Below are 15,809 nucleotides of genomic sequence, written 5' to 3'. Positions count from 1 at the left end.
ATGCATAAAAATCACATTTTAAAAAAATAACAGGTAAAACCTATGAAAAGATAGAAAGCCAAGAATGCTTTGTATTATGAAGCTTTTGTTTGGAAGTTAATATGAAATAACTAAAAATCCCTGTCGCAGAGAAATAAGCCTTTGGAGGTCTCGCCAAACTTCAGCCTCATCCTTTACTTTTTACTTGTTTCTTAAATTCTGCCTATAGATAATACCAGCTTAATAATTTAGCATATCTATTTCATTAGATACTTGTACTACCAAGTATCTATTGAAATAGATATGCTAAATTATTACTTGTACATTAGATAATGTACTTGTACATTGTATAAGTAAAACTGCATTGTAAAGGTATTTATTTACTGTGAAAAATCATTTATTTTGTCTGAATTTAAAATTAAAAAACTAGAATTAAAACAACTCAGTAGCAGTATTTATTAATCACAGGAAATTTGTGAACTATGCTTTAAAAAAAAGATCTTTACTGACTGAGTATTTTTAAGGAAAGGAAAAGATATACATAAAGGAAGTAAGGAAAAAATGCATTTGATAGTAGAATAATATACCAGTGATAAACATCTTACACTAGTTTTTCTTTAAGTATAATCTTACATATTAATTTAATGTTTTCTACCACTGACCTTCCCATTATTGTCTAGCAATGATTACATCTGCATTCTGCATCCAGAATGTCACATTGTATTTAACTTGTTTGGTTTCTGAGTCATTTCTCACCATTTATAAATAACCAAATACTCTGAATTTTGTGGGATTTTTTAAGTCTGTCAGGTCTGTGAACTCTGTTTCATTACTTGTTACATTAGCTTGATAGAATGCATATGAACAACATAAGTATTCCAGGAGCTAGTGGCATAAAATCTTCCAAATTTCAGAATAGGAGTAAGGTTCATATTTTAAAACCTGGGACTAGATAATGTAATATTAGTGGTGCAGGGACTGAAAGGAGCAGGGTAATACTCCACTTTCACTCACACATATCAGTGAATCAATATAATGATGCTTACTGTGCCTGAATATTAACTAAGCATAACTTAAGATACTCTTTTACAGTTTTTCCTCTGCTACGGCTGTCTCCAACACCTGGAGATGACTACAGCTTCAACCTGGATGATAATGAAGGAGTCTGTGATCTCTTCGATGTTCAGATCTTGAACTACTAGATTTGATGCAACCAGATTTCCTTATCTACCTCTTAACTATGTAATACAGTAGATGCAGTTTTATAATTCGAGTATTTAAAATAATGAATGCAAAACTCCATGACTGACCAATGCTGGGCATACATTTTTTTAAACTGTTATTGTGAACAGTTTCGAAATGTAATGAAATGCAGAGTTGATACTCAAAGAACTGTTAGAGTATCTCAGTACAGTTACTTATATGCCTATTTTTTTCATTTATTTTTTTAGGAAGCAGAATTCTTAATTCTACTTCTCTGCTTCCATTAGAGCTAGCAAATCTGGTCTCTTAGGAACTCCCTATAATCATTATGAAGTTTTGGCCATATGTTTCAAACTTCCACTGCCATTTGTAAAGTAAAGGACGGTTTCTTAGGTTATTCCTCTCCCAGTTCCCTCGGGTGAACCCCCATTCTGTGGAGTGCCTTCTTTATTAGCACTTTAAATGTCTTTTTTCTTTTATTTCTCACATTCCTAGATTAAGGAAAGCACTATTTGTAGTTCATATTAAAGAACACCAATACTTGTATATTAACAAGATTTTTTTAAAATAAAAATTATTCAAAAGATTGCTTGTGACATACCAAAAGAATGTAGTTTTCATATCGCTATCTTGTTTTGTGCTACAACTGAGAAAGTAAGTTCGCAGCAGCATCCACGTTAGCCGGTTTGTCTTCCTGAGACTTTGGAATCTGAAGGGAAACACATGCACCTTGAAATGTTCTGCGTGCTAAAGATTTCATCAGCTAATATGGGCTTTTATTAGAGATACAATCGTCAGAACATTTGCTTAAGATATTTCAGAAGAAGAAACTCAGGCTTTTTAGGCTGCTTCTGCTCAGACTCCAGAAATGCATGTGGTAGGTTTGGTGGTTTTTTTATGTCTGCCTTCATTACCAATTGATGGGAGTTGGGTGGGGAGACATTACAGTTTGCAGAAATACATTTTAAAATATTGCTACAGCAAAATAGACTGTGTGAATATTATAAGAAGAGCACCAGGAAATCTTTGCAGTTGGGAAAATTTGTTTATCAACCTAAGGGTTAGAGAATATTTCAGAATGCTTTCTTCCCCCTGCTTAAATAATAATTGAGATGACTTTCTGAGGTGCAACATATACATTTTAGCAAAGGTGTGGACAAAACCATAGAGACAAGATGTAATCTATCAAGATCTCAATGTCCAGGAACAATATGATTGGTCAAATTTCCAATTTCTAGAAATTAGAAAGCTCAAAAAATATTACACAAATTGCTCCCTATCCACTTGACTCTCAGACATAGGATCAGGAAATGTGTGAAGATTCACAGAATCTCTCCAAAAGGCAAGATAATATATTTGGTTTGCAAAAATATTTTACTTTGGGAGTGGGGAGAAATGAAGGCAAGAAACATCACTCCTTTCTGCCACTTTTGCTGTGTTGGCTATTTTTATCAGAAAGGATCTGATTAAACAACCAACGTTTGGTTAAATTATCCGTCCCTCTCCCCAAAAAAGATACATGGATCAGAATTTTTTTCGATATGAACAAACTTACCTGAAGTTTCTTTGAAGAATCTGATGGAACAGTTTTGGACAACTGTTTAACATTTTTCTGTATTTCTGTAAATACCTCATCTATCTTGTGAACTTTTTCATCATTCACTATATTTATCTTTTGGGAAAAAAAGAAAAACAATTTGGCCTTTTTTATATCAAGACGAAACTGAAGAACAAAAGTACAACTACTCTAATGAATCTGTTTAATCTCCATTAATTTACAATAAATCATTGCAAAGGTTTTGGACAGAAAGAAGCAAATCATCAAGATAAGTATTCCCACAACATTTTAGTTGTTTTCTTTAGCAGAAACAGTTAAATATTTGATCTTTAAAACATAGAGTCCTAAGTAGCCAAAGGAATTAATAAATCAAATCCATAATACTTTTGCTACACATGCTACTGTGTGACCACTGAAATCCAAAATATGCATTCCCATGTTGCATGCATATATCGACTTCTGATAAACCGACTCCACAATTGCTCCTCTAAACATTAACTGGGACTGGGACTCTGAATATCAGTTGCAGGGAAACTGATCAGTTTTAGGAATTCATTGATTTTTAGGAAAGACTGTTTTATTGACCAATTAAACTTGTATTAATTGCCAATACGAAAAAGAAGCAATCTGAGGAAACTGATCATTTACCAAAGGCTTAAAAGAATGGAGGGAAAACAGGATTTTACTTGCTGGTCATAATTCTGAGTTCAGTACATTTAATAAAATGGAATTTTAAATGTGTAAACATTTTAGCACAATTATAAATCTTTCATAATAGGAATTCCTAATTGCATATACCAAACCTATGCATCTTCCCAATGTCCTTTCTTTTAAGCCTCACAACTGCTAAAATCTAAGGTATGATTTTCTACCATTAGGAATTTGGAAACAGGTAAGTCTTAAAAGTATGCAGATTACAATTAAACTATATAAAAAAAAAAACCTAAACTATCTAAAACCTTTGTCCAGTTGCCAATGTGTTTCAGCTCCACCTTCATAATAAATGTAGCTGCCAAGATTGTTTAATCCTGTCCTGTACTGATGTTGCTTTAAAAATGGGCCCTGTTAAGATCCATTCAAAAAGCTCACACTATTTAGTTGAACATTCTATTTCAATAGTTGCTAAGCAAAGCAGAACATGTTTATTAGCACATTCTTGCTTGGACTGGTATTGAGAAATATACTGTATCTGGCATTAGAGATAATAAATAGCTGTCTTCATGAATTTGGCCTCTTGGCATTTATAACTATATTCTGGTAATAAAGTCCATTATTAAAATATGAGAGATGATTTATTTCTACCCACATTGTAATTCCCAACAGTGAACAACCTTGAGTTAATCCCTTATTCTGGGTATTTGGAGGTGCAAAGTTCCACCTTCTATCCAAGGTCTCAAATATTTCTATCATGTCTCCCTTGCATTTTTTCTAAACTAAAATTGTCAAGCTGCTATAATACTTCATAATTTAGGCTGCTTATTCTGTAGGTTCTCTGCATATTCTATTGTTTAACAAATGTGACAAGAACACAAAACAATTTTTCAAACGCTGGTTGAGTTGGATGGTCTTATAAACTGCATAAATAAATATAGCATAGTTTTGTATACAACTGTTGCCAATGCTCTTATCAATTAGTTTGACTAAGAAATCCCAACACAAAAAGTGTTTTTCCCAACTACTATCAGGTTCAACATAGCAACCTTATTTTTTTTAATTTTTTTTATTTGAAAATATAAACTAAACAAAACAAATCACAACAAAACATGTAAAATATAAACAAAAATTCAAATATATATCAAGTTTATCGCAACTGTACTGTAAGTTCTTATTTGTGCTTTTGACTCCTCATTGTTTGGTCTTTCTCTTATGTCTATCTTTGTGGTTCATTGTTAACCTGTATTCGTAGTTTATGTTCCTATTTCTGTATTGGGTCACTCCATTTACTTCCTAATCTTTTTTCCCTTTTCTATCTTCCAACCAGGTATGCCACTTTTCCCATACTAGATAGTAATCGTGCTCCTCTCTATTTTGTAATTCCTTTGTGAGTCCGTCCATTTCTGCACATTCCATGATTTTGCTAATTACTCTATCTTCCGTTGGTATGTCACTATTCTTCCAATTTTGTGCAAAAATTATTCGTGCTGCTGTTTTTATTTTTTATTTTCCCCTTTTTTCATGTTTTATTTGTTTTATTTGTATAACATTCAATTTTCATCAAACAGTGTGTATTTGGGTGCAATTATGTTTAGATAATCATTTATACATCTTCATTATATTTAGTCACCATATTAACAATATAACAACATTATAATATAATAACCTTAATACTTAACATTTAACATCGTCGTCTTTAACGACTCTCCTCTATACCATTTCCTCCCTTTATATCTCCTCCTTTCTAACTTCTGTTTCTGTTATCTAGGTATTGATAAAATATGTCCCATATCAAAAAATACTCAGTAACAGTAACAGAGTTGGAAGGGATCTTGGAGGTCATCTTGACCAAACCCCTGCTCACACAGGAGACCTATACTAGGGATTCGAACCGGCAACCTTTCTGATCGACAAGCTCAGCGTCTTAGCCACTGAGCGACTCTTTATCCTTAATAGCATACATTAATCTATCCATTTCTGCGCAATCTAATATTTTTTAAATTACATTCCCCTCAGACGGGATCTTATCACTTTTCCATTGTTACACAAATACAATTCTAGTTGCCATTAATATATGCAGAATCAAATATGCAGTCTTTTTATCATATTTTTCTGGTAGAATGTACATACCTTTTTTAGATTGGTTGCCACTGGTTTTGCTTTACTTTTAGCCTTTAGTATTTTTTTATTGGCTATATGGAATACATTGGCCTGCTTCAATCCTTTTACCTTATTCTTGCCCATGACCTAAAGTAAATAAATATTTTGAAATGTTGTAATAATTAGTTAAACACTCAAGTTAATGGTTTAAATAACACCTATTTCACTAGTTGGAAAGATATTATCATTTCTGGTATATTCATTATTGAATGAATTATCGAAGGGTGCATTTTCAGAACAAGACATCTTCCATCAACTGCTTCTTGTTGTGATCTACTTTTTTATTACAAATATATTATCTATTTTTATTACAAATATATTATCTACATGCCTATTTCTGCATGATGAGGTTCCTTTTTTCTAGCTCTGGGCAATGTGCTAGAGCAGTGATGGTTAACCATGTGTGCGGCGGCCAACTCCTCTTTCGGGTTCCGGTGCACATGAGCGCAACGGAACCCAGAAGAGCAGCTGGCGCGCATGCCCAGAGAGGGCTCTGCATGCCACCTCTGGCACGCGTGCCATAGGTTCGCCATCACAGTGCTAGACCTTCTGTCATCTTTAATAATGCTGATATTAACTATATTCGCATAAAAAGACTTCCTAAATTAATTAATTGTAGGAAAAATAAAAACCTTCAGGAAAGAAAACGGATGGGCTATATGGCCAGAGCATTCTATAATATTGATACCATTGCACCTTTTAAGATGCAATAAAGTCATTTGGGCACATGACTGACATTCCCCTATATTCATGGCATGTTTTCCAATGACTAGTTAAACAGTGAATAGTCATTTTTGTTGACGGTCCATCCACCAATAACAATCATGTCTTTGTGTTTCTCTCCATCAGAGGTGTGTAGGGGTGGGGGGTGAGACTTTAAAAAGTAATTCACAATCAGCATATCACAAGTGGGTGGTTAGGGCTTACCCATCTCTCCTACCCAGTGGTGGGATTCAGCCAGTTTGCACCACTTCGGGAGAACCGGTTGTTAACTTTCTGAGCAGTTTGGCAAACTGGTTTTTGGAAGAAATCATTAGGGCAGAGAACCGGTTGTTAAATTACTTGAATTCCACCACTGCTCCTACCCTTCTTTGACCCTTATTTATCCCCCTTCTGTGGCTGTGGGAGGAGCACAAAGGTTTAAAAATAACATAGACATGGGAATATATATAGTACAATAGTCTCATTTCTGCAAAGCTGCTGTACTTTGCTGAAAACAGATGGCAAAGTTAACCTAGCATCTTATCAGCCTTCTGGATAATACAAAGTTGACCAGAAAAGGTAACACTCATTCTTCCTGCTGACTGGCTTTAGGGCTGGGGCAACTCACAAGCAGAGTGAATGAAGGGCTCCGGTGAAATGAGAGACACAACAGGCCATAACATACAGCATACAGATTCACCAAGGGTTGGAAGGTACATTTGTCAAGAGTTGACCCGCCAAACTAAATGTCATTGAACAGGCCTATTTATTTATATAGCTGCTCAAATTTATTTAAAACGTGTTAACCATAGAACAGTATAAAACAATATCAAACAGAACAACAGAACTGGAAGGGACCTTGGAGGTCTTCTAGTCCAACCCCCTGCTCAGGCAGGAACCCTATATCATTTCAGACAAAATGGCTATTCAATCTCTTCTCTAAAAACTTCCAATGCTGGAGCAACTACAACTTCTGGAGGCAAGTTGTCCTACTGATTAATTGTTCTAATTATATAAAAACCAGCAGCAATGAAAATTAAAATGGAAAAACCTGGCACCACAGTCACACTTCTCTAGTGCCCCTTCATTCACAACCCACTCTGGCCTCACCCTACTACATCGCCAGGGGTGGGGGGGGGGGAAGAGCCAGGTTTTAAGGGCCTTTGGGAAAGACAGAAGATTTCGGGGGGGGGGAAGAAGGTTCCGCAGGGCGGGCAGGGGCTGTTATAAGCCATGCTGGCCCCAGTCAGAGCTTAGCATCTTCTGGGTCAGGGGTCTCCAAACTTGGCAACTTTAAGACTTGTGGACTTCAATTCCCAGAATTCCTCAGCCAGCAAAGCAAAGCTGGCTGAGGAAATTCTGGGAATTGAAGTCCACAAGTCTTAAAGTTGCCAAGTTTGGAGACCCCTGTTCTGGGTATCCAATCAATGCTGCAACACTGCCATAAAACTCAATGTACGATCCAATAAACTCACTTTTTATTCTGTCCGAGGAGAAAAGGAGCGAGAAAAAAAAACTCCAAGCGGGGGGGGGACGACAATGTTCAAATGCGGTCCCACTTAGGCTTTAACTCTTCTTCGCAAGGGCGTACGCAACTCACAAGACGCCATCCGGAAGCCGGTCCACGTGGTGGCGAAGCTCCGCCTCTTCGGACTCGGCCCAAGAGATGCTGCGCAACCCGCGTCCGTCATTCGAGCGCGACGGGTTGTTCTCCTCCCCGCCTTGCCCCCCCCCCCTCCGGCCTCCGAGCCCGGTTGTTGAACCTCTTCGGGATTGCCTTGTCCCATTTCGGCGGGACGCGAGTGACGTAGTCCTCGGCCCCGACTGCGAGTGAGGGAAAGGACGCGGGTGTTGCTGGAGGAGCTGCCAGCCGTATCCATTTGGCCTCGCAGGCGCTTCGTTTTGAATAAGCCAGGGGTCCCCAAACTTGGCGGCTTTAAGACTTGTGGACTTCAATTCCCAGAATTCTCCAGCCAGCATAGCATAGCACAGCATAGCATAGCTGGCTGGAGAATTCTGGGAATTGAAGTCCACAAGTCTTAAAGCTGCCAAGTTTGAAGACCTCTAGAATAAGCCCAGCTGGTAGACACAGCTGGAACAGATGGCAGAATCAGAATCCTGCTTTATTGTGAGAGAAGTTGATAGCTGTCCAGAGTATGGGAGCTCCACAACAACCATAGGGGTTCATGTTGGTCTACCAGCACAATAATTGGCCTAATCCTGTTCCTACTGCCAGTCGCTACCAGCCTTCCAGTTGCAGAGAAATTTGGAATCCTGAAACCAGGCATCCCGAATAACTGTCACCGTGACCAAGCAGAGGATGGTGTTGCTAGAAGAGGATCACTTGCAGCCAAATTTGCTGCCGTTGTTGCCAACTGGCTAACACCAGCTCTGCTTCCACCACATGACTACTGAATTGTCATCTGATTGGCAACATCTCCAGTCCAGCACTAAGTAGCTAAGCACTAAGGGTCATGTATGAGAGATGGGGCTGCTAGACAAATTGAAGATAATAAATTGAATCGAGTTGTGGCCAAACAGCAGACTGTTGCTGGATGGGCCTGGTGGGCCATTTTGTCTCCTCTGGCTCCTGAGTTGTCACCATCTGTTGAGCACTTCTTCCTCCTAAGCCAGAAAATGGGATGTTTTCATCTGCTGTAATCATCATGAGGCTCTGCGACACCAGTCCTTTAAAAGGGATATGAGGAGCTTCCAGACTTTCCTCAACTATTGCAACACTCATAGAACATGTACACTATTCTTCACCAACAATCACTTGTGCTCAACACTAACTTTCACATTCAATCAGTCTGTGTATGTGTTTTTGTGTCTAAGGTTATCAACCTTATGACCTTCCTGTGAGTTCTCTAGGGGTATATGGTTAAGTATTGTGGAATAGGTCATCAACTTTATTTGTGACTACCATACTCTAGGATTGACTTAGAAAAATGAGATAAAATCTTCCTGCAAAGCCCGCATTATTACTAATTTTTTGATGATGCTACAGCATTGCAATTAAAATTATATCTTGTATGAATATCAGTCATGCTACTTTAATATAGAGCTGACAAGCTGTTCTTGTTAAAATATATGTTTGACAAATAGCAAATTGAATAAGGACTATTATGTATATAAGCTCATTCAAATAGCAAATTGAATAAGGACTAATATTTGGTAATCTCAGTACAGTAGTTGTTTTGAATAAGATGGCTTTAAAATCTGTGTTCACATCGCAAGGTCAATAAAGGAGAATATTTGTAGCACAGGGTTGAAATGAGGGGTTCTTGGTGCTCTGTGAGCTTGGTTGTTTTCTTGCAGACAGTTCATTTACCCAAACTAGGTAGGGTAACATCATCAGCTAGCACTGATTGCAATATTAATAGCAAACTGAAGATGGCGATGCATACACAGGTTACCATTCTTAGGGCTTGTGATTCTAAGGCCAACTTTCATGTTGTTCATCATTGTTTTACATGTAGAGACCAGCTATCACACACAAATAGGGCAGTAAGACATTCAGTTTTCCCCACTGCTGCCTTATAAGTGAGGAGAGGACTGATATTCCATTGCATTCTGCCATAAATGAGGATCCAATTTAGTTATAATAGTCTGAATCAAGATGTGCTGTGGAATCAGCTGATAAAAGAACTGAATATTAATTTAGACTGCAGGCAAGGAATGGCACCTTTAAATACATCAAAACTTTGCAAATAAGAAACATGCTCTCATTCCTTATCATGCTAGTTTCTATATGTTGGAGATGTATTTTTAAAAAGTATGCAAAAAGCTGTCCTATGTCCTCTATCCTCAGTCTGCTTTATCATCTCAGTCCTCAAGTACAGCAGTGTGCTATTTTCCCTGCTATTTTCTTAATGAGATTTCAGAAGTGTCTTGTTATTGTCTTATATTTAGAGCAGAAAAACTAGCCCAAGATCACCCAGTTGGCTTCATATCTAAGGTGAGCTAGAACTCACCACTTCCTAGTTTCCAGTCTGGCTGCTTAACCACTGGCCCAACTAACTCTCCTTTTATTTAATTTTTAATTAATTTTTATCCTGCATTTATTATTTATAAATAAAGCTGCAAATATACCTTCCTTCTCCCATTTTTCCCAAGAACAACAAACCTATAGGGTGAACTGGGCTGAAAGAGAGATTGGAATTCTCCTGGTTTCTAGACTAATGCCTTAATCCCTAAACCAGGGGTCAGCAACCCGTGGCTCTGGAGCCGCCATGTGGCTCTTTCATCCCTCTGCTGCAGCTCCCTGTCGCTGGTTGGTGCCCCAATTTGGAGAGGAGCTTCCAGTTAAGGGGCGGGGGAAACATGGTGTGCCAGGAGGAGACTCTATGGCAAGGGGCGGGTTTTCTGGTTGGCTCCAAAATTGATAGGGTTTTTGGTTAGGACAAGTAGAAGAAAAAGGACACTGCACTAGGAAGAGACTCTATGGTGGGGGAACTGGACTTCTGATTGGCTCCAGAATTGAACGGGGGGCTTCCGATTAGGACCTTTGTGGCTCTATGAGGATTTAAGGTTGCCAACCTCTGCCCTAAACCAAACTGGCTCTCTAAACTTCCTCTTTTTAAAATACCTGATTTTATTTGTGGCATTTGCTATCTGTATTTAAAATAAAGATAATTTACACAACCACTTAAGGGAAGATTTTGACAGAGAATCTAAAATCCATGGACATTGTAAGAGGACAGTTGCATTAGTCTATGTTAGCCAAAAATCAGAAGTTTGGTAATGACTGTTCAGAACTGTATAATTATTGGAATTAAAAAGCGAAGTTTTTGTGAGTGACAGCTCACTTTGTCAGATGTACAGAGTGACTTATTGGTGTTGCATTAAAATCAGGATAAGGCAGAGGAGGAAAGTGTGCGTGTGGGGAGAGGACAGATAATTTTGCAGATTTACGTCACAGTACATGTAAACTAGGTTACAAATGACTTATCAACTAACAACTGTAATGTGGTAAAATCTCACTTCAAAATATTTCGGGCATGAAGCAGAATTTAGGACTCTGTTGTGGAAGAAATTCAAGAGCACTGAGACAGAAGAATAAAGATCCTGAATTCTTGACCTGGATGAAGCACCTCCTAGCTACCCTGAATGCCTTCTTGTCTGCTCACCAAATACTTGGGCCAGTTATGGTTATTTTTCCTTATTCTCTTCCACTAAAAGACCACCTAATCTGCTAAAATCATCTTATTTAAGCATCGTACTCCTGCTGTTGCTCTCAAAGAAATTGTCATCTTTCGAAGATCGACAGTGGGACCCCTTGTGATAATAGAAGAAAAGGAGAAGCTGAAAGCAAGCACAGCTTTCAGATGTATTTCTCCTACAACTCTCACTGGTAACAGGAGAGAAGTGCAAGATCAAAGATTTAAGGGATCACATGGCAATTGATCACAAGCCTAGGATAAACCACTACAGCCAGAACTGCTCTCCCCTCTCCTGATTTTAGCATGAAGTAGAGCTTCATTTAGGAAGGTCCCTCTGGGAGTGAAGCGTGAGGATGTCCCAGGGTTTTCTTTTTTTATTACCATCCCAAGAGAACAGAATCCTAGAGTTAGTGGCCCTTGGATTCCATGAAGCGAATTATGTACAAAAGAAACGCATTCCTAGCCTTTAAGGATTTAGTTCATTCAACAGACTGCAAGCTGTCTCAATAAGACAATTGCTTTAACATAATTATATATGCTAAAGCATTTGAAATAAAGCTAAATTGGGTTTTCCTACACAAACAAGCAAAAAAGAATTCTCAACATACATGCGTTTTTAACATATTACAATTAATCAGGTACTTATAATTTTATGTGTAACCTGTGCCTGCATAACCACTCTACCTTCTGCCTCCTTCTCCTTCCCCTCACCTTATCCCAATTTAAATCCTACACCACATCAGTCTAGTCACAACATTGCATCTGATAAAGTGACCTATGGCTCATAAAAGCTTATGACTTCTCAGACAATTTGTTAATCTGAAAAGGTGTTATCAGACTCCTTCTGATTTTAAAATTGAAATCAGGCCAGGGCGTTTTAGGTATTTTACTTTAAGAAGACATGCATATATTAAATAGTGTTGCACAATACAGTCCTCGCCTTACAACAGTAGTTTAGTGACTGTTCAAAGTTACAACGGCACTGAAAAAAGTGATTTATAACCATTTCCAGAATTATGACCTTTGCAGCATCCCCATGGTCTGGTGATCAATATTCAGATGCTTGGCAGCAGGTTCATATTTATGACCGTTGCTGTGTCTCAAGGTCATGTGATCCCCTTTTGCGACCTTCTGTCAAGCAAAGTCAATGGAGAAGTCAGATTCACTTAACAACCAGGTTACTAACTTATCAACTGTAACACCAGCTGCCTGCAATTACTGCAAGTTCAAATCTCACCAGGCTCAAGGTTGACTCAGCCTTCCATCCTTCCGAGGTAGGTAAAATGAGGACCTGGATTGTGGGGGCAATAAGCTGACTTTCACACCGCTTGGAGGAGGGGGTGAAAGCCCTACTAAGCAGGTATATACAAAAGTATGAAGGCTATTGCTTTAACGCATTGTAAGCCGCCCTGAGTCTCCGGAGAAGGGCGGCATATAAATCGAACCAATAAATAAATAAATAAATAAACTGCAGTGATTCACTTAACAACTGAGGCAAGAAAGTCGTAAAATGGGGCAAAACTAACTTAACAAACATCTCACTTAACAACAGAAGTGTTGGGCTCAATTACGGCCATAATTGATTTTAATGGTTTTTATAGTTTTATTGGGTATTTTTAAAGGAAGGATTGGACTTTGTGTGTTTTATTGTTGTGAGCCACCCTGAGTCCTTTTGGAGATAGGGCGGCATATAAGTCCAAATAATAAATAAATAAAGTCAAGGGGTATCCTGTACTAGTGAGATTCATCCACTACACATACTAAGTGAGGGTTTTAGAGACATGTTGAGCTATGGTCTGATAACGGTAGTACAAAGTATAAAATGAGTGAAATCATGTATTACACAATGCCAAAATCAAAGAAACTGCATTAAGATTTAACACTGAAATAAGCAATTCTGGTATTTCAAGATTGTTTGGTCAACCCCGGTTTCCTATTGTAGCACCAGTTGGAATATTAAAACGAAAGGGAGCGGACTAGTCTGTTTATCTCTCCGGCCAATATTTTGCACATTATCTTATCATTCTCATATGTCCCTTTTATGCTTTTCTATCTGTATTCTTAACAATCATATCTCTCTAGCTGTCTTGGAACTGTGGAGGAGATAAAACAACAGCCAGCAATAAACCTCTGGTTGACTGTGTCCATTTCATGCATACACAATGCAAGCTGTTCGATCTGCAAGAGCTACTCAGCACCTGCTGCATAACAGTTTTGTCTGAACTAGAGAGATTGCAGGAAGAAAACTCCATTTAGAATAGAAGTTTAAAGTCGACTGGATGATCTTTGTAAATTTTTTTAAAAAAAATTTAAAATGTTTTTTAATTGTTTGTTATTGTTTTTAATCATGGGGCCAAATTTATATATATATATTTTAATTGTATTTTAATGTTTGTAGTTTATGTTTTTACTTGGCTGTTCACCACCCTGAGTCCACAGGGAGAAGGGCGGTATACAAATTTAAAAATAAATAAATAAATAAATAAATAAATAAATAAATAAATAAATAAAATCACTTTCAACCTGGCAAATGATTGCAGTTCATACATAACCATATTTCCAAACAGAATTGGTGCCAAACCTTCATATAGATTGTAGAACAATATATAATATGTATGCATGAGAACATATCTTTCTTAATCCAGATAGGCAAATATAAAACTATCTGCAATGTTGTGCAGTATATTATATGTGCACATGGATATTACATAACCTAACAAATTAGCTGCAAACATTGTCCACAAGCTACATCAGACGTATAATCTAATCAATGTTCTCATTTTCTAAACAGAAAGGATCAGTAGGGGTAATGGTGCACCTATTGCAAAGGAGATGAAATAAATATTGTCAACATCCAGCTTTTGTGTAAAAACTGATTTATAGAAGCAGAAAAAAAGATCTCAACTGCAAGTGACAAGTACACCATAAACTCTGGCAAAAATAAATCCGCTTTAAAAGTCCTATTAAAATAAGGCTTATAATTTGTTCCTAGCTAGAACTGACAGCTGCCGCAAGTAGGAAGAGTAAAGACAGTAGAAGAAAAGTTGGGGAAGGAGAGTTGAAGGTTTTGGTTTACCTCATCTTGACCAAACTGGGTGCACTACTTAAAATGGAATCCCTGCCTGTGTTGATTTCTATAAAGCCAGTCATGGGATACCGATATAATTATGCATTGGTTGGGAGTTTGGGAGTTCTTGCCAGCTATAGAGATGAAATGTAGACAATTCAGTGACATTTGTGAGGAAAGAGAAGAAAACTGTAGTTTTCTGTAGACCAACAGTAGTTTGGTCTGCATCAGCCTTACCTTCCCCAACCTGGTGGTCTCCCTTTGGTTATTCCTAGTTGACCAAAATGATGGGAGTTGTAGTCTATTGTAATCTAACAAAGATGGAGAAGCCCAATGTGGGAAAAGCAGGTCTGTAAGTATAGGTAGTCCTCGACTTATGACCACAACTGAGCCCAGAATTTAGGTTGCTACGTGAAAAATTTGTTAAGTGAATTTCGCTCCATTTTACCACTTTTCTTGCCACATTGGTTAACTGAATCACTGCAGCTTTTAAATTATGATTGTTAAATATGATTGTTAAGTGAATCCGGCTTCCCCCTTGATTTTGCTTGTCAGAAGGTCGCAAAAGACTTTGCTTCGCAACCCAGGACACTCATAATCATCATAAATACAAACCAATTTTCAAGCATCCAATTGTAAATCACCTGACCGTGGGGATGTTGCAATGGTCGTTAAGTGTGAAAAATTGGTCATAAGTCACTTTTTTCAGTGACATTTAACTTCAAACAATCACTAAACCAACTGTTATTAAGTTGAGTATTATCTGTGTTGATTTTGTGGGATTTTGCAGAAAAGAAAAGAATCCTTCAATCACTTTGTTTTTCTTTTAGGTCCCTGGGAGCTCCTCTCTCCAGAAGTCCCGGCACAATCCCGTTCTGATTCCGAAGGTTTGCATCGCACTTTTTCCTTAACACGCAGTTGTTTTAGATGCTGCGGTGCAAATGCTCACTCGCTCGGGGAGCGAGATGGGCGGTATCTAAGTTTGATAAATAAATAATTTAAAAAAAGGCTATCTAAAGGACACCCCCCCCGCGCGCTTTTGGAAAAGAGCGCGTCTGAAGAATTGAGCCCCCGAACGCAGCACCCGCGTAAACCGTGTAGCCTGAGGTGCCTTCCTTCCCCGAGCCGCGTAACTCCTTCCCAAGTGACGTTGCCCGAATGGGGGCCGCTCGCTGACCGGCCCACCTGGAGGCCAAGCGACGGCTGGCACGAGGAAGATAAAAGGGCGTCGCGGGGCTCTGCTGGGCTCCAGCTTCTCACCCCGGGGAGAGTCGTCGTCCTCCCCCTCCTCCTCCTGCCGCCGCCGCCGCCGCTGGTCTGCACC

The 15,809-nt window shown here is 38.3% G+C and overlaps 2 protein-coding genes across 3 annotated transcripts in view; one reads left to right on the top strand and one right to left on the bottom strand.

Annotated features, from left to right (window-relative positions):
* E2F5 (E2F transcription factor 5) overlaps positions 1-1,772 on the top strand; it is a 16,832-nt gene extending 15,060 nt beyond the window's left edge. Inside the window, exon 9 of the mRNA XM_070940472.1 lies at positions 1,072-1,772. Within this exon, the coding sequence (XP_070796573.1) occupies positions 1,072-1,181 (110 nt within the window). The 3' untranslated portion in view covers positions 1,182-1,772. The remainder of the gene's footprint in view (positions 1-1,071) is intronic.
* Positions 1-15,753, bottom strand: part of RBIS (ribosomal biogenesis factor) — a 16,247-nt gene extending 494 nt beyond the window's left edge. The window contains exons 1-4 of one of the 2 annotated variants that reach the window (XM_070940471.1): positions 15,671-15,753; positions 5,525-5,641; positions 2,738-2,854; positions 1,784-1,891 (exon numbers count right to left, since the gene is read on the bottom strand). In XM_070940471.1, the coding sequence (XP_070796572.1) occupies positions 1,823-1,891; positions 2,738-2,854; positions 5,525-5,638 (300 nt within the window). In that variant the 5' untranslated portion in view covers positions 5,639-5,641; positions 15,671-15,753 and the 3' untranslated portion in view covers positions 1,784-1,822. Of the gene's footprint in view, positions 1-1,783; positions 1,892-2,737; positions 2,855-5,524; positions 5,642-7,731; positions 7,923-15,670 lie in introns of those variants that run through there. The other variant, XM_070940470.1, reaches the window with a different exon arrangement.
* Between the last annotated feature and the right edge of the window lie 56 nt (positions 15,754-15,809).

This window comes from Pituophis catenifer, unplaced genomic scaffold, assembly GCF_029215685.1.
Source record: "Pituophis catenifer annectens isolate HBS135680 unplaced genomic scaffold, rPitCat1.0.hap2 SCAF_3, whole genome shotgun sequence".
Classification (NCBI taxonomy): Eukaryota; Metazoa; Chordata; class Lepidosauria; order Squamata; family Colubridae; genus Pituophis; species Pituophis catenifer.
The sequence above is the reverse complement of the archived record's forward strand: the minus strand, read 5'-3'. Positions and strand labels throughout refer to the sequence as shown.